Below are 19,556 nucleotides of genomic sequence, written 5' to 3'. Positions count from 1 at the left end.
ACGCAGTCCTCAGAAAAAAATCACACAAAAGTGCCAGTACTGCCAGCTAAAACACATACACAAACAAAAAAAAATATTGGATTAGCTCAAGACATATCCAAAGATTGCAGCACCACAGCACTAGCGAAAATTTAAATTTGCTGACTGGAATGCTTTCGGATAACAGACGTTTCAGATAACCGGCTTTCGGATAAATGACGCTCTACTGTATATAGAATGTAAGTAAATTTAACTTAAAATGTGTGCCTAAAGAAAGAAAAAAGAAAGTTTTAAATTATACTATTTTACTAATGCCAAATGAACTGCTGGATTATTCACTGAACTGTAACAAGTGTAATTTGCTGCAATAAAGCTCATTAAATTAATATTTGTACAGCCTGATGAATAATCCAGCAGTCAGTTTGGCATTATTAATTGAATCAAGTTGATATATTATCAGACTATTTTATTTATATGTATTTTTTTTAACAAACAAAACTAGAAAAGTTTTAAAAAACAAAAAAGAAATGCTCAGTTGTTAACAGACTGACATTAATTACTGTTTTGATGGCACTTAATAATTATTCTATAAAATTCCTATTTAATATAAATAGTAAGTTAAAATATTTATAAATTTGACATAAATATAAATATTTTAGATTTTACTGAACAGTTAGAAGAAAGCCAGACAGAGAGTCCTAGTCCTTCAAATAGTCTAATAACTCAGGGTGCAGGTAAATATTTATTAACAATAGAGGATAAGTAAATGGTTTTAATAGAACTTTAAATCATTTTAAATTTCTATTAATATATTTAGAATTCATTTTGAGCTTGTCTTTTTAATTCATATATAAAAATTTTGTTTTTATTCATATGTTTTTATAGTATAAATATAACTATATTTTCATTTATAGTTTAGCTATTTCTCTGAGATTTTCCAAGATCGTAATGTTGATATAGTCTTCTGATGACCTGCATGAAGCAGCTAAAATTTTGTACACTAAACAAGATTATTATGGTTTAATTACAATATCGAACATAATTTAATACACTTTAATTACAATATAATTACAACATAAAAGACATATGCAATATTTATGTATTGCATATGTCTTTTATATTGTGACTACATATATTGTAATTAATATGTGATATTAAACTATATATATATAATATATATAATTTAATATAAAAAATATATAAAACATAGATACATTTGCAATGATTACATGCATAGAAACAAAACTTATGTACAGTTAATCAACTCAGAGGCGGTGTAAGACGTGGGCCACCTCCTACGGCCTCGCTGTCTGAGGGGCCTTGTGCTTCGAAGATTTATGCATTACATAAAAGCCGTAAACTCAACAAAAAAATTTTACTCGTCATAAAACGATAAATATATTGACATACCAAATTTGTTTTTATTTGTCTAGCAACATTTGCTGGCGTTGGGTTGCTATCGTGGGGAATCCTTGCCAGCAGCCAGAGCTGGCAAGGATAAGGAAAATTGTTTAGGACTCTTGATAGAATCAATGTTTATGAAATGCAGCAAATGTTTTATTTAAATACTATATACACACAAGTGTCAGAAAAAAGTGTTAACATTTAAACCAGTTTTTAATATTAGGCTCATCAATTTTTCTTCCTGGAATGTTCTAATATATCAATGATATGACTGATCATTGCTGATTTACAAAATGCAATCAGTGTTTGTATAAAATTATTGGACAAATATATATAGTTGTCTTCTTACTAAATTCTAAAGATATATTTAATTTGTTGAGTGTAAAAGAACATCATTTGAATGGCTGGATCTTGCAAACTGTTCCAAAATTAAACTTGATAACTGTAAGTTAATGTGTAAACTGAAAACTGAAGCACTGACTGATGTGCTGACTTCTGAACCGGATTCAGGATTCAATTCTCTGGAGTAAGCAACAAAATATTAATTGCTGTTCTGGGACCCACTCAGCCTTCATTGTAACAAGTACAGTACACCTATCCCTCTTTTTACACAGTCCATTTTATGCAATTTTGAAATAACACAGTCAACAAAAGGAAAACTAATCCTCTTTTTATGTGATTGATTCTTTAACATGGGATGAAAACAGTTTATTTGAAAATTGCTAAATTTAACTTTTCATTAAAATTGTGTTATTGTTAAAAAAGTTAATTTTTTTTAACTCTTGATTTCAACAAAAAGGTAACTTTTGATAACGTTACAGTACATATAATATTGTACTGTACATTACAGAATGCTGTATGCTTCTTAAGCTACCTTGTTTACTATATTAATGTACAAATAATGTTAATGATAAATGATGTTAGTGTGAGGGGCTAGCCGGGGATACGAAGTAAGTAAGACTCTAGTATCACTTAATCGGCGACTATTCTCTAGAATAGCCCTCTGTTTGTCTAGAAGAATAGCTTTTCTATCCCAATAAATCGAGTGTGGAGGGGCTTATAGTTTGAATGTTAAAAGAAGGATCTATGGGATGAATCCTAGATCTAGTCAGGATTCCTTGACACCAATTAATCAGATTTATTGTACGCGGATTAACATGTGTATTGATTCATGAAGGAGATGGTAAAATATGTTTGATTCAGATGACATAAGAGACATTTCTTTAACAATAACAACAAAATTTTAATGAACAAGAACTAGTTTATACAAAATTGAACCTTCGAATAAGACTATTAATTTTGAGAGAGAGAACTCACAATTTCGGTTAAAAACATACTACCTTAAATCATGTGTCTTTCTGTCTTCTTTTTGAGATCTGTATCTGGATGAATGTTCTTTCTTATGTCTGTAGTGGCACATAAATAAACCTTTTTCTTCACTGTATTTACCGACTTAATAATTCATTTAGGACTTCGGGAATTGATTATGGGCATTGGCCTTTGGGAGCTGATGTGGAATATGTCCTCCTTCTCTCGAATTTCGTGGCGTACTCCCCAAATGATACAAAATTCTTTCTGTTTCTGACGAATTTTCACCAATCAGCATTTTGTATTTTTCCACGTGAACAGGGAAAAGGGGATTTACCGAGGGGTTGACAATTTCCAGGGTGACTAAAATTTTAGGAGATAAGGGAAAACCAAAAAGGATGTTCAACTTCTGTTGAAGGAAGTGACTTTTACTAGTTTCCTTTGTTTTAGAAAATATAATTTTTCCACCAAAATCATAGAATATTTTCGTCTAAAATTTTTCTATTTCAATTAAATTTTTAATTAACCACAGGGGTGGTTTGCATCTCACATTAGAATAAATAAGCTCATGCTTCTTTTGTAAATTGCTTATTTTTTTCATTCCATTGAAGTTGTGGATCCTATCAAGCATTTTTCTAAAGGATGTATATACTATTCTTTTTTTATGAAATTTTTTTACACAGCATTCTTTGATAGGTGTACTTTCTCAGCAATAAAAATAACTGGAAGGTGATGCAACAGACTGAACACCGACAGTTGGGAAGAATTTCAGTTTCAATACTCAATGCTGATACTGGCTGGTATTGATACTTTAACACCGATACTGATATTGGCATTAATACTTAATAACTACTCATGATTACTCATGATTGCTGTTCTGGTTACTCATTTTATTCTGATTACTCATTTTATTACATGATTAATAACTGATCACATGATTAACTGATTACATGATTACTCATGATAACTGATTACATGATTAATAACTGATTACTCATGATTAATAACTGATCACATGATTAACTGATTACATGATTAATAACTGATTACTCATGATTAATAACTGATTACTCATGATTAATAACTGATTACTCATTTTATTACATGATTACATGATTAACTGATTACATGATTACTCATGGTAACTGATTACATGATTAATAACTGATTACTCATGGTAATAACTGATTACTGATTAATGATGATTACTCATGATTAATAACTACTCATGATAATGTCCCAATACCAATACTTTTTGGTATTGGGACATCCCTGAACCTTAGTTATTTGAATAACACTGACATCATAACAAAAATTTTTTATTTTATATATATGGTGAAAACTGCTTAGGCGACCACCTGCATTCGACGGGCACCTGTCAAAATGGGCAAAAATTTCTGGCACTGAATAGCTTATACATAGACTCTTTGTCAGTGGCATACCGTGGGTGTCAGCCGCCTGGGCCAGAGGAAAATTTCGACCCCTCTTATTTAGGTATTTCAATTTAAAAGACCAAAATTCAATTTTGTCACAGAATAAGCAATGAAAAATTCGGTGGTAGTGCAGCAACCTGTTTAAAATAGTACTATTGGATATTAGTGGTGTATATGAACGCGAATGAATTGTACAAGGAAAAAAAAAAGAAAGAAAAGGTCAACAGGTTTCACAGGAACTCCTCGGATGAAAAAGTTACTAGTTCTCCCGGCGAGCTGATTCCCGGACAGTCCGGACGATAGCACTATCGTATGCACGATGCAAGTATAGGTTAGGATGTTTCAAATTTTTTCAAGATATTATTATTATTTATTGTGAAATTTTGCAGCCCCCCAAAGAGTGCCGCCCCACTATGGTACGCCACTGCTCTTTGTATAAGTTACCCGTATTAAACAACCACCCGTGTAACGCGACCACAGGCATTGATTTTTGGTCTAAAACAACATGCAACATACAACAACTGTAGTAAGTGACCACTTCCGTGAATATATCTGATCTAAACTATTGTTCGAACCCATTTCTCCAACCTTGAATTTAGGTGCAGGTGAATCAGTCTAGCAACAAAGGATATTCATTTCAGTTTGTTCAAAATTCTCCGAAAAACGAAAGAAATGCTCAGTAAATAGTTGAGCAGTAGCAAACGTTAAATCGCTAAGTAGTGATGAAAACCTACATTCAACACTAGGAAAATAAAGTCGTGTTATTCTATAAGTTTTACTGCTCAACTACTTTTACTGATTCCACTTTCGCATAGCGTTGTCATGAATATAATTTTTAAGGCTGCTACATGAGAGAGGGATGTGAGTGTAGTCCGAGTCAGTTTCCTTTGCAGCTGGACTTAGCTTCAGTGTTCGCGTTTTCATTTCCTAGTACGTCATTAGAAGATGATGATAAAGTTATCAGAAAAAGTGAAAATGGTTTATCACAACAGTAATTAGTGGCAAAGTTTAACTGTGGGAAAATGAAATTTATTTTACCGTAGACCTACAGTATTTTCCTTAGGGGTATAAAATATTGTATACAATATAATTAATCGGCTGATTTCATTGTTTGATAAAATTTATTTTATTTATTTATTTAGTTTAAGTTCATATACAGTACATGTGCAATAAATAGTTTCTGAATCAATCTACCTTATTTCCATGATATTTTTAGAAAAATAATATCCAAGTAATTTTTGCACGTAAAATATTCAAAAAACAATAAACACATTAATGCAAAAATCAGTTTTACAGGCAACCTTCCTTTTTCCATGTAATGAAATCCTATTATGAGAAAAAATAAAATCTTTTTATTATTGATTATTGATCTTTTTATTATTGATTTTGATTTTTTATTATTGAATTTTTCTTATTGTACTTAAGAAGATATTAAATATTATTACAATACCAATATAGCTCTATCGTTGTAAAAATTCGCTTATTTTTGTTCACCTCGAGTTTTGCTTAGTAGAAATGGCTAAAAAATACAGTATTACAGTACCACCTATATTGGACAACCACCTGTCTAAAAGACCACTTCTTGAAGGAACCGTGGGTGGTCACCATAAGCAGGTTTTACTGTATTCCCATTTTCATGACTTAATTGATTCCTAGAAAAACTACCATTATGCAAGTGTCTTATTTCTTGTAAGTTCAGTATTATGAATTAAGATTATATCTTTGGAAATACTGTTTTTGTTGGGCAGAGCATTCACACAATGTAGTGTAAGATAGCAGAACTTCTTATATTAGAAATAGTCTTTAATAATAACATTTTGCAAATTACGCAACAATTGTTGTTCTTAGCTACCTGAGAAAGTCTCCCGTTACATTTTCTCGAAAGCAACATGACGCTTTCTCGTGAACTATTAACCTCTGCACGGCCGAAATCATCCGTGAATATCATCAGAGACGGCCGAAAAGAGTTAGTCGCTGCCTTAGTCCTCGGAGAGGAAAGAAGTCGTCCTCCCTTCAATTATCATCCATCTAATCGTCACCGAATTAATCGCCATAGGATAAACTTTTCTGTGTGTGTGTGTGTGTGTTAGTGCACGATCGCCTGGATAACTAAAAATACCCATCAGAAGTTCTGATGGGTATTTTTCTCGTGGATACATCCTGAAAAACCCATAGGAAGCTCTTATTCTCCGTTTCAACAAGACCCGACCGGGATCTATTACCAAAGGTATTTATCATCCCGCGAATCGTATGTGAACTCTCTCTCTCCGTGACAACCCTTTTTCCAATAGATTTTTAAATAAACCCTTGTTAATTGTTAAGTGTATCTGAGTCACTTCCAATGTTGTCTCTTGAATCGACATTACGAATCCGTCTGACCACATACAGAACTGCTCGCGAGACGGCGTGACGTAATCGCCGTCTCGGTTTCCGTGTTTCGAGAAACACGGTGGTGTCAATCCTGACAGGGTACCAAAGAGGTGCCGACCCGAAAGGTCACAATTAAGATTACATCTTTGGAAATACTGTTTTTGTTGGGCAGAGCATTCACACAATGTAGTGTAAGAGAGCAAAGAAAGACATTTGTACACTTGTTCTCAAGTCATGTAAAAAGGAATGGTAGTCTTATTCACAAAACCTGGTAAAATCAGTTACAGAATTATAGGCTAGTTTTATTCCAATAGTTTTAACTAATATAGGGTGGTCCATTCTGATTAATTCATTGGAATAACTAAAAAAATATGCATTTTACAAAAAAATTTATTTCACCAAATTTAATGTTAGAGTTTAAGAGTTTAAGGTTGTCAAAAGATGGCACTATAATTAGTGAAAATGCACCAACTTCATTTCATTAAATGGAGAACCCTGTTTTTTATTGTAATTTATGATTTAACAAAAAATTAAACTTTTGTCTGAAACATGTTTTTTGCAAAAGATACACTTAGAAGTTATGAGCATTTGAAGTTTAATGTGGCTGCCATAAGTCACATGCATGCATCTGTGGATATCTGTAATATCAATTGAAAAAAGGATGAAAAATGCTTAAAAATCAGTAGGAAACTATTATTTGATGGAATCATTCTTTTTCTTCTTCAAATAATGAACTGATACAAAAGTTCATACCAATATTTTAAAGCCATCAAGCTTATGATAAAAAGAAGACAGATTTATTATTATTTGCTGGAATCAAGATCAAACAAATTTGGTGTGGTGAATTTTTTTTATAGGTTGTATTTTTTAGTCATTCCAGTGGATTGATTAAAATGATAATATACAGAGATGACAACAAAGATTAATGATGATTTGTAAGATAAGTGATGGCCTTAATGTTAAGTTAAATAGGTGAATAAATATGGCATTTCACACTGATATACATTTTCTGTTATGACTGTCAAAAATGTTAATGTGTGTTTTAAATTACATATATAATATATAGAAATTTATCTTCACAATTTATCTATGTATTCTGCAGTTTGTGGAATTAATTGAAATATTAACATTAATTTATATCGAAAAATCCTGATTTTTCAGAAAGTAATTTTTCCTATACTTAATCATTTACAGTACTGTACCTTCTTTGTATGATATGAATTTTCTTAATAAGATTGTCTTTTATGAATGATTAAATTAAATAGTTTTCTTTACTAATTTATATTTAAAATATTTTACTTTCAGCTTGTAATGTAGTTTTTCTAGGCAGTGCAGATACAGAGTCACTAACAGGACCTCAAGCTGTCCGTAAAGCATTATCTCATTTGTTTTCGAAACGAACACTGCCAGTTTTAACCCTAGTTCATTTCAAAGTGTCTTCCCATGGTATTACATTAACAGATATAAAGCACAAGTAATTTTTATATTTTTAAAAATAAAAATTATTAATGATGTTGAAAAATGAGGAAATAATTTTAAACAATTTTTTTGCGTAGATTATTTTTTCGTCGTCATTACTCAGTAACCACTGTTAGTTACTGTGGATTAGATCCTGATGGACGTCGCTGGAATCAAGGTGATAAAGAAATAAGCATTCCCCTAGAATCAGGGTATGTGATATTTATAAAATGATAATACAATCAGTTCTTGAAATGAAACAAATAAACTTTATATTTTAAAAACTAAAATCATTAGAAATTTTTATAGAGTGGGTGATTGGTTAACTAACATAATCTGTTCCGAAACTTCTTTTGCTATCCAAATTGTTTGTTAACTGATTATTGATTTACCATAGGTTTTTATGGGAATTTGATTAATTCGTTCTGGAGACTCCAAAAATTAAAAAATAAACTTAGAAAGTATATATATATAAAAATGGACATGTATGTCCCTATATTTCACTTTTCCGCCAAAACTACGCATCGCACGTGAATGGTGTTTGTATGTGGTGGTAGCCCCAAGTCTCCATTCGTGCATAGGGGTGGTTGCGTCTCGATAGCTATAAGGGTGCGGGAGATATGAGGCTAAAAGTAGTTGAAAGTGGCTTTCTATTTCGAATGTTTTGTTCGAATTTGTTCGAATAATTCGAATTATATGTTTGAATTAAATTCGAACATAAAATTCGAATATTGGTTCGATTATAGAACGATTGTAAACGTTCCAGAAACGTTGAAAATAGTTTGTTTGACTAAACGTAAAAATTCTCTAATTAGTCTGGAAACTGGGGACCTAATTCTTGCATTCTGTGAAAACGGGTAAGATTAGATATAATGTAATTATCTTAATCTTCACTATCGTTACTTTTTGCCCAGCGAAGCGGGTCCTTGCAGCTAGATTCTAGATTACTCAGAAAAACAGTCTTTTATATATATAAAAAAAACTATATTACATACAAATAAAAACCCAGCGAAGCAGGTCCTTGCAGCTAGTGTAATAATAAAAATACATATATATGCAGTCTTGCATTTTTATTAGTCATGTTTTTTCCATTGTGGGGGTTAAAGAATCTGTCCAATGTCAATTGCTTTTCTCTCTTCATGATTTTTCTTCATTATGTCTCTGAATTAACTGGTCCTACGAGGTTCAGTCATAAGGTTGAAATTGAATCAGGAAGGGTCATTAATGTCAGACAATATCATTTACTACATTTGCATCTACTGGCATTAAAAAGGAAAATTGATGAGTTCCTTGGGCGGCATTTGCGAGGAAAGTAATTCCGAATAGAACTCCCCAATATATAGTTCCAAAGAGTTCTGGTGAAATAAGGATGACCCTTGATTTGAGGAAAGCAAATGAAATCACCAGACCACAAGAGTTCCCTATGGCTCATATAGATGATATACTATCTCAGTTTTATAGAAGTAAATATTGTTCTGTTTTGGACTTGAAGTCAGGATACTTTCAAATATCATTAGATGAATCGATCCATCGCATTTTTGCCTTCTCTACCCCATGGGCAGTGGTGATATTCAGCGGGTTCGCACAGGTTCGGCCGAACCCGTTGTTAACATTTTCAAAGTTTTCCGAACCCGTTGTTAAACGCACGTAANGGATATCTTAAGGTTTGTTTTTGCGCTAATGTTGCTAATGCACCATTTGAGCGAAAAAAAAAATTGTTAAGGAAAGATTTTCTGTTAGTGAACCCTTTGTTAAATATTTCGAATATCAGCACTGCCCATGGGGGAAGTTTCAACTGTGCAGGATGCCCCAAGGTAGAAAAATAGTGGTCAGTTTTTTTCAATATGTTATGACAAAAATGTCGATGCAAACGAATAAGAATAAAGTTCTATACATTTTTGCTTTTGTAGTCCTTGATTGCTTGTTTGTCCTCTTCCCTCCCAGTTAATCGCACAACAAAAAAGGAGGTAAGAAACAAAGCAGGGCACCTTAAGTTTCCCTCAACAAAAGGTAAGGGTGGTTCCCCCTACCATGGACAAACCATTACAAAAATAAAAAAATAATTAAAATGGTGTTGTAGCATAACAATTTCTAGCCCAACAGTTGGTTTGGCTTTATCATTTGATCATTTAAAAAATGTTTCATTAGTGGAATGAGTGTCCTTGATTTAGACATAACAGAATTTTGAGAGAAGATTAAAATTAGGAGAGAAATAAACAGATCTAATTATACACAAGTTTTATGTAGAGATAACTATGCCTTGTTGTTATTTCACTGCATACTTTTGATCAAATTAAAAATTAATAAATTTTATTCTTCCTCTCTTGCTATCTTTACATAAAAGTGAAAGCTAAATATCATATTACCTATTGATGTTTTTTTTTATTTAGCTTCTCTTGATGAATCAAATTTTGAGCATTAATGTTGTTGTTGACAATAAGAAATCAAAGTATGTCATGTTTTTTTCTACCATTCTTCAACCTGTTTCACATCAGCAATCAGGAAGGACCTTTGTTGGAAATTATTTTCCAATTTAATGTATATTTTTTTTTGTGAGTATTAATGGAGTCATATGATTGGAAACATAATCAAATACCTTGCTATTATATTGTAGAGTTTCCCTGTAGAGCAAGGTCTGCAGGGCTGAACACAAAACACACAGACAAGTCGGCTCAACAATATCTGGGATTTTAATTAAAGTTCATTAATTACAATGGGATATTTACACAAGGCGCGAATTAATAACAAAATTATGTTATACCCGAGTCAACGCTACATATGTTCACCTCGTTCCTCTCTTTCCTCCCTTGACTATGGGGACTCGCAACACGTGGGAAAGCGGGACGACGAAACAGCACGTAACAAAGAAGATATATAACAAACGCTACTCGCAACAAAAATCTTGGCCGCGTACAAACATTTGAAGAACTAAACAGTGCCTACTAATCTTCCGCCAATCTTCTCTCACTTGAACGAGTTGGAGTTCACCACCACACAGTTCCTATTCATATGGAAACCAATTTCTTCTCCTTTGTCTCCCTTCTTCCTCGGGTTTCTCGCGTTCAGCGCTTCGATTCCCCACACCTGGTCAGAACACCGCAGTCGGAAACAAGCTGGAAAACCAAAAAACAAAAAAGGTCCCTACTCCACATGGGTCACGTCCTTATACTGTATATCCTACTAACCGGATATACACCACACGTGACCTCAACTGGCCAATCGGGCTGCCAACACACAATTAACTGGGGAAGGGTAGTACCATGAAACAAAACGAAAGGGGTGAGGGAAAAACCGAAACAAAAAAAAAGGAAAATAGTCGCAAAGCATTATAATATTCAAGAAACCTGTTTTTAGAATCTTTGATTAAATATTTTTCAAGAAAGTGATTTTTCATCTTTAGATTGAATATTCTAAAATCTAAATAGTTTTGAACATAGAATGACTTCCATAAGTATTCAATTTTTGAGACTAGAATTTGATTACAGTAGATCAAGCATCAACCCTGATTTAGAATTTGAGTCCAACTCAGATTCCTGCCTCTAAATAATAATCTAAAATATACTTTGATTATATTATCCCAGAATTACTGCAAAGTGAATTATCAGGCTTTCCCATCAAAACTGAAAGTTCTTCTCTTTTTATCATAGTGTTTTTCATTATCATCTTTAACCACCCACTGACAGACAAAATGTTTTCTTTCTGTGGTTATAGTAAAATATTCAAAAACACTAAATTTAACCAAAGTCTCCATAGCCATTTTGTATGAGTCTTTTGACAATTAAAACTTAGAATTAGCTAACACAGAATGTATTCAAATATAAATTTCTGAAAAGAGCAGCAGTAATTAATGATAGGCAAAGAAAGATCACATAAAATAGGGAAATCATCATAAAATAAAATCTTGCACTATAGGAAACTCCTATAGTGCAAGATAGAAAGTTAATACTCCTATTAGGATCTTAACATAAAATACATAATGAAATAAAAAACAGAAGTCAGACAGAGCCTGTCCATGTTTACCAACTGACTCTGACTCTTCTAAGTATGAATTTTCTTCTGACTCCAACTCCACAGCCCTGTCATAAATGCATCAGCATAAATTTTTCTTATTAAAGAATTTAAATAAATTTTAAAAATTTATTATACATATTTGTACTTTAAGGACTCTGCTCCTATTATCTTCAATACATTCTTTTAAAATAGTCATGCTACTTGTTTTTCTCTATAATTAGCATTATCTCTTATTTGTAAATTTTGATGTAGACAAATAATTACACAAGTAGATCTGATTAAATGTTTTTTTTTTTTTTTCAATTTGAATCATACAGGATTTCTTTGATTTTTATTCATCCTTTCAACAATAACTACCAGATAAAATTAAATCAATAAAAATAACATTATCTTCATTAATTAATATTCATATAAATATAAAATATAATATTCAAAGAATATCTTCAGAAAATTAATGAGATGATGATTTTAATTTTCAGGCGTTGTTTTGGTTTTGTTGCTCGTAGCCCAGTCAAACAAACAGAAAATCAGTGTCATTTGTTTGCAGAATGGGAATTAGATCAACCAGCATCTGCCATTGTAAGTTTTGTAAATAAAGTTATTGTAAGAAAATTCTTGCACGGGAATGCAAATGCAGTATGAAAACTTGGCTTTTTCATATTGCATTTTATCAAACTCCGAACGAAATAAAACTCTTCCACAAATCCATTTGAACTACTAAAAAATTCCTTGTTAATTGAATTTAAATAGCAACGACTGTTATATAAAAATAAAGAAAGGAATTTCTTATCAATGAAGAAATTTCTAATGCATATCAATATTTTATTTTATTTGGAAATTATTAAATTCATGCTCTGTATTTTATTGTATAATATAGTATTGGCCATACATAATGTCCAAATTGTTTTAACTCATGTATATTGTGTATTAATTCATTGATGTACACTTGTTATTGTTTGAACATATTGCAGTCATCTACAGTTAGAGAAAGAATTATTGTAATATTTTTACTGAAAAATGTTGTTTTATTGTTATTTCTCTTTAAAGTGTAAAAAAAAGAAAAGAATAATTATTTATAGAATTTAGAGATTTACTTGCAATATATCCCAAATGCTCATGTTATTTGAGTGCCTTTGATTCTGTATAAAAGTAATTTATAGTAGGTTTCTGGATTATTCTACTTTTAATTTTATACAAATTTTTATCTATTTAAAGAAAGAAAATAGTTAAAAAATTCTACTCTATTGAAAAATGATAAGTGCTTAGTAATGTCAGTTCTAATTTAAAAAAACAATTTTATCTGATTATTTTATACAATAATAGTCCATTTTAAAATAAATTTTATATCAAAGGACAATAAAAGTTTAATTTCTTGTTGTTTTTTTAAATTTTTGAATAATTAAAAATGAAATCAAACAGCTTAAAAATAATTATATGTAATCAAGTTGTTTTAACCTATCTATCTATATATAGTGTAAATCAATTCTCTTTATCAAAATGTTCTACAACTTCTCATCGGGATTATTATTTGTTGTTATTGTATCAGAAATATTTTATAAGTTGCTCCATTAAATAATTAAATTCCATTTATCCAACAAAATTTATAGCCAACCTTATGTGATTATTCATAAGGTTGAATAATATGAAATTGAAGTTATTATTTACAGAAGGAAAAAGAAATTCACGTTTTTGAATTTAAATTAAAAAAAAAATGGGAATAAAACTATGAATTTCTATAATATAGAATTAAGTACAAAGCATTGGAATAATATACTTCATTATTGGATAAATGGATTTATATCATAGTTAAGAAGAGTTAATTTTAATGTTAAGTCATTAAAAATATAAATAATTCATTTTGTTTTAAAATGGCAGCTAAAATATATATCAATAAAAAAATTATTAAAAAAAGATATATATATAACATATATATATATACATACATATATTTTGCTGAATAGCAAGCAATATGTTGTGCTGTAGAGTAATCTACAGCACATGTATGTGCCATCATTGTTATAATGTTGTATATAATAGTTTTCTTTGTTACCAATATTCAGTAAAATTTATGTAAAAACTGAGAAAGAGAAAAAAGAAAGAGAAAAGTGGCTGATATAAAGCAAACAATAAAGCTTAATAAGGAATTTTAAAAAAGTTTGTTATTTCATTATAATTATTAGTTATTTATTCACGATTCATATATTCTGTACATTTATTTATATATTGTAAATTTATTATTTGAACCTCTTGTAAATGTTGTAACTAGTTTGATCATTAATGTATATTACGATTCTAATAATTTAATAAACTAAGTAGATCGCATTGTTAATTCAAAATAGATAAAATCATTAAAAAAGATATAAGAACATTAAAGTGATTTTTAAAAAAAACATAAAAATTTCTTAATTTATGATTTATAAAATTGGATGATTTAATTTCTGGAGAAGATGTAAAGGTATAAGTAAAGTTTTTATAACATTTTTAAGGTCAAATTACAATTATTATTTTTTTTATAATATTGAATGTCAAATATATCAAAATATACCAGTATTTAGTTTTCCTAAGCACAGATAGCTCTTATAACTTTATGATAATTACACTCATTACATGCTAACCGTAATTTAGTTTTAAATAAATAAAATACTTTCTTACTGGAACTACACTATAAATAAAATCAAAACCTTTAAATAATCCATCAAATCGTTTTTTAATATCTTAAAAACGCTTTCGAACGCTTTAAGCGATCATCCTCAGTTATCATTTTGATTCGAACGAAGAATTCGAAATTACGTAAAACAAAATTCAAAACGCGGTTACATAAATGTACGTTAACATTTACCAAGTTTAAATAATTGCAAAAATTATACAAGTTAATTAAATCGAAACAAAGAAATAAAATAAAATATATACATTCAGTAAAAATTATATTAATTATTCTTCCCGCTTACATAAACGTCAATTCATCGTAGAAGGATTTCCATGCCGATGACAATCCGTCAGCATCCCTATGATTAATACAGTTTGTGTGCAACTGCGCCTTGTGAATTTCTAGTTTTTCCAGATGTTTTATGGCTTGCCTGGATCTTGTAGCTTTAATGATCGACGCCCGGTCCCAAAAGACCTCGATATTCTGTTACTTGGCAAAGGCAGCAAGCACCGTAGAGTCTACGTTTTTATTTACCGAGTGCTTATGTTCAGCAATTCTTTTCTTTAAGTTTCTCATGGTTGCTCCTATGTATACCAAATTAGAATTAAATCTACGGTCTTTTAACGGTATTGAGTATACCCCTGCCATCGTGTTGCGTTCGTAACTGCCTTTATCGTTCCTTAAGAGCCTGTATACGGTGGGATTACGCTTGTAAACTATCTGTATGTTCTTATCTCTGGTAATTTTTTTAACCATTCCTTTGAGGAACGGTATGTAATTAAGCACGACTCTTTCTTTACGCTGATTCCCTCCCTGAGAGGGGTGGCGCTTCCGACAATTCGCAATGAGAGCATCTATTCTTTCTCTACGGTATCCCTGCTGTATCGCTACGTTTCGTATATAATCCAATTCTTTGTACGTGTCGCAGATGCTGGTGCAATGCGTGTGTGCCCTCATTATCCATGAACGAAAAACGGCGATTTTTATATACTCAGGGTCTGCGAAGGAATGACGATAGGAAGATAAGTGGGTTTCCAGTATATGTCTGTTCTGATTTCCCCGTCTTTGCAAGTTATAGATAAATCCAAAAAATTAACATTGTTTCCACTTTCCTGCTCTAGTTCCAGGGTTAATCCATATGGGTTGTCGTTGATCAGATCTATAAATTGGTTAACCATGCGATTATCCTTCCATAAAATAAAGATATCATCCACATATCTTGCGTAAGCCAATATGTCTTCCTGGAATGAGGGGAGTATATCGTTTTCGAGTTTACGCAACACTAATTCGCAGAGTATAGCTGACATGGGGCTACCCATCGGTACGCCCCGTGCCTGCAAGTAAGTTTTATCTTCAAATTGGAAGAAAGATGTGTGGCAAATTAAATCTGCCAACTCCAAGATCTGCATGTGGTATTTCATCGAATTGCTAATTTTTGCTAACAAAAAGTCTCTGAGAGCGCAAAAGCAGGGAGGTAATTTAATTGACGGGTACAGAGCTTTGTAATCCAATACTGTCATCCATTCATTATCCATAAGCATAACATTCTCCAACCTTCTTAGTACCTCCACCGAATTCTGTTAGCTAGCTATACAGGTCCTATGGCTAGCTATACAGGCCATATACATTGAGGCATACTATCAATGAAGCAATTAAAGGTTGCTTAAGGTATCCTTGCCAAGCTGCATCCACTATACTGTGCATGTCATCTACAATATGTAGCGTGGTCCCCAGAGCACTTCACGTCAGACAAGGTCCCACAGGTGTTCGATGGGAAAAAGATTTGGCAAGGCTGCTAGCCAGAAAGAATGTGAATTCGTTTAGGTTGGTGAGAATTCATGCAATGTGCAGTTGGACATTATCTTGCTGCAATACCATGTCAAGTGCAGCCTACAGCAGTGCCCAAACTACAGGCCTACAATTCGTGTAACGTACTGGTTTGCTGTCAAGAGTACTGGAAATGTGCACCAGGGCTGTCTGCTGATTGAACATGAGGCCTGGTGAGGTCTGGTGTCAGGTTTTTTTTTTTTTTTGCTGATGCAACACTCAGCAAAAAGAGCTGGTGGGTGGACCCATCATTCCTCCACAGACAGAAACGGGATTCATCCATAAACAATACCCAATGCCATTCAGTGGTCCAGTTGCAATGATAATGACACCATGCCAAGCTTGCAGCTCTGTGTGAAATAGTTAATGGCACTCCAGTTGCTGAATGCCATGCATGCAGTCCAACTTTATGCAACCTGTTGCAATGGTTTGATTGACTATTGACGGTAACAGGTGACTTTGGATGTTTCATGCTGTGGCAAATGGGTCTGGAATGGCCATTTGGCAAATCTGCCAGTTTGGGCACTCTCGTGCACTGATGCAATCCACTCCCCTCTTTGGCATGTTCACAAATGTTCCTGAGTCCATCATGTCACACATTGCTGGATGTTCTCACGTCATGTCCAACATGCATGGAACTGTATGCATGGACAAACTGAGATCATGCAGTTCCAGGATTCGGTCTTGTTCTCCAGCCATTGGAGAACAAGACCGAATTAACTGGTGGTATTCAGCTCACTGTCATCTCTTAGACATTTTCTACGCTTCTTCAAAAGTTTGTTTGTTTAGTTCGCTTAGTTAAGTTAATGCAACACTTGGGCGATCTGCCTAGGGGGAATGCCTTTCAATAGGTCTTTTTAAGTGTAACTGGCTACCATTCAGGCATTTCAGACTCTTCAAAAGTTCATTGCTACAAATTGTCACTGATAGGATTTACAAGCTGAGCCGGCTGCTGGTCTTTCTTTATAACCTGAAACTGGTACCACATGACCCAATGCGTACACAAACTTAATCATTTGCATATCTCTGTCACCTGTACTAGTACTGTGATATGCATGTGGCTACATGCATTCTTTTGTGGTGTTGCAATTTCATTTTTGAGGAGTGTATGAAAGGTACATCTATAACATACTAATCATCTGGATGAATGATACCCACACATTAATAAAAGAAAATTAAGGGGTTAATCGTTTGGTGCCCTGAGCTGTTTTGAGATTTGAATTGTATAGACTGCCATTGGCTATTTGTTTAGCAATGACTATTTTTCGATATTGGTATAAAATTCTAAAGTTACCAGAATCTGACTTCAGAAAGTTAGTTTATAACAAATTAACATTAATAGTTAGTAATTCTATGTCACTGAAAGATAAATATTGGGTTCAAGATATTCTTTATATAAAGTATAGTTTTTCGAAACTTTTCTCTCTTCCCCATAGACACCTCGACACCAGGGCCGGATCATCGCATAGACAAATGAGACAAATGTCTAGGGCCCGGTTTTTAGAAGGACCTGGTTAAATTGTTTATTTTGAAAGATATTGATGAAATTTTTAAAATTCTTCATTCAAACATAACGGACGGCGACGACGAGGACGTATCAATTAACACTGCATTGCTAAAAAAGTGGTACAGTGGCGATATTGACACAGAAGAATTGGACGAGGAATTGTTGCAATTTAAATTAATTTACAAAAGCCAAAAATTAACGTTGCCATCTGATATGCTGCAATTTATAAAGAGCACAAAACTAGTATCAACATTTCCAAATATAGAAATAATATTGCGAATATATTTAACTCTGCCTATATCAAATGCATCTGGTGAAAGGTCATTCATTCTCAGTATTAAAACGTGTAAAAAATTATTTACGAAACTCACTGAGTGAATCAAAATTAAATTCTTTAGCTTTTTATACATCGAACAAAATGTTTTGGATAATATTAATTATGATGAAATAATTGGTAATTTTGCTGAATTAAAGACTAGAAAACAGAATTTTTAAATAAAGTTTATTCATATTTATATACTTACTTTTTTAAAACTATCTTGGCTTTTATTTAAATTATCTTTTTCATTATTCAATTTATCTTTCACGGGTAAAATATTATATTATTTAAATAGTAATAATAAAAAAGATTAAATTAAACAATTAATATTTTAAGGTAATATTGTTATTGTATAACAACTTCTGTTGAACATTTAATAAAATAAATTTCAATGTTTTAAAAGTTATAAACAAACTGTTCAAACTTTTCTAGAAAAACTAAAATTTATTGTTGTATATTAAATATTTTTTATTAATAGAAATTTAAGATTTGTTTTAATTTTTCACATTATTTAGTTTTGTTTTATTTATTGTTTTATATTTTTTGTGTGCTCTATTTCTTGTGTGAGAAGGAAGGGGCCCGGTAAGAAAAAAATGTCTAGGGCCCGAAAGCGGGTTAATCCGGCCCTGCTCGACACTATCTGTTATCGAATTTAAACTATAAGATTAAATCGTTAATATGAAATATCAATCTGATAAATCTCAATTGAGTCTTCTCTAATTCATCAACAAAAGATGAACCCCAAATGGGAAACAAACATAGACTTGAACGTATGAAAGAATCAAATAATCGAAAATACGACTTGATAGAAGACTGCTTCATTCTAACCATAAGCTTTATTAAATTAGTAAGTTAGATTAAGTTTATATTTCAAAAACAATTTAAGTGAAAAGAAAACGACTCCTGTGGAGTAAAATAGATGCCCAAATATTTGTAAGACGACATGACCTTCAACTCAGAATTAGATAAATAAAATTTATCAGCTTTTCCCAACCTATCCCTTCTCCGAAAAACCATTACTTTAGATTTAGCCTCATTAATATGTAGCTTATTAATCCTACAATCATCCTGTAAAAGGTTAAGTTTCCTCTGAAGGCCAATAGGAGAATACGAAAATATTGCAATACCATCGGCAAACAAAAGACAGTTCAATTCTACTTCCGATGATATAGATGTACCCATAGCATTATGATTGTGAAAAAATCTGGGAGATCGTTGACAAATAAATTAAACAAAATACGGTTAAGTGATTCGCCCTGTGGAAGACGTTTATTAGCAATTACCGATTCTGAG

General features: G+C 31.9%; 2 protein-coding genes across 2 annotated transcripts; one reads left to right on the top strand and one right to left on the bottom strand.

The window, feature by feature from the left end:
- Positions 1 to 634: 634 nt before the first annotated feature.
- Positions 635 to 13,883, top strand: LOC111629511 (tensin-2-like; the record flags this gene model as incomplete). The annotated part of the gene is made up of 4 exons (XM_023373429.1): positions 635 to 713; positions 7,800 to 7,968; positions 8,051 to 8,164; positions 12,443 to 13,883. Coding segments are annotated over 4 exons (525 nt in total), but the record flags the coding sequence as incomplete, so codon positions are not given.
- A 1,710-nt stretch (positions 13,884 to 15,593) lies between these two features.
- Positions 15,594 to 16,145, bottom strand: LOC111629509 (telomerase reverse transcriptase-like). The gene has a single exon (XM_023373426.1). It carries the CDS (start codon positions 16,143 to 16,145, stop codon positions 15,594 to 15,596), a length of 552 nt encoding a protein of 183 aa, XP_023229194.1.
- Positions 16,146 to 19,556: the final 3,411 nt, after the last annotated feature.

Source organism: Centruroides sculpturatus, unplaced genomic scaffold, assembly GCF_000671375.1.
Source record: "Centruroides sculpturatus isolate CEXI.00-Female unplaced genomic scaffold, Cexi_2.0 scaffold364, whole genome shotgun sequence".
In the NCBI taxonomy this organism is placed as follows: domain Eukaryota; kingdom Metazoa; phylum Arthropoda; class Arachnida; order Scorpiones; family Buthidae; genus Centruroides; species Centruroides sculpturatus.
Note: the sequence above shows the minus strand (reverse complement) of the source record. Positions and strands in the feature narration are given on the sequence as shown.

Excerpts from the sequence above, each read along its gene's own strand:
- LOC111629509 (XM_023373426.1), bottom strand. The coding sequence starts at position 16,145 with ATGGATAATGAATGGATGACAGTATTGGATTACAAAGCTCTGTACCCG.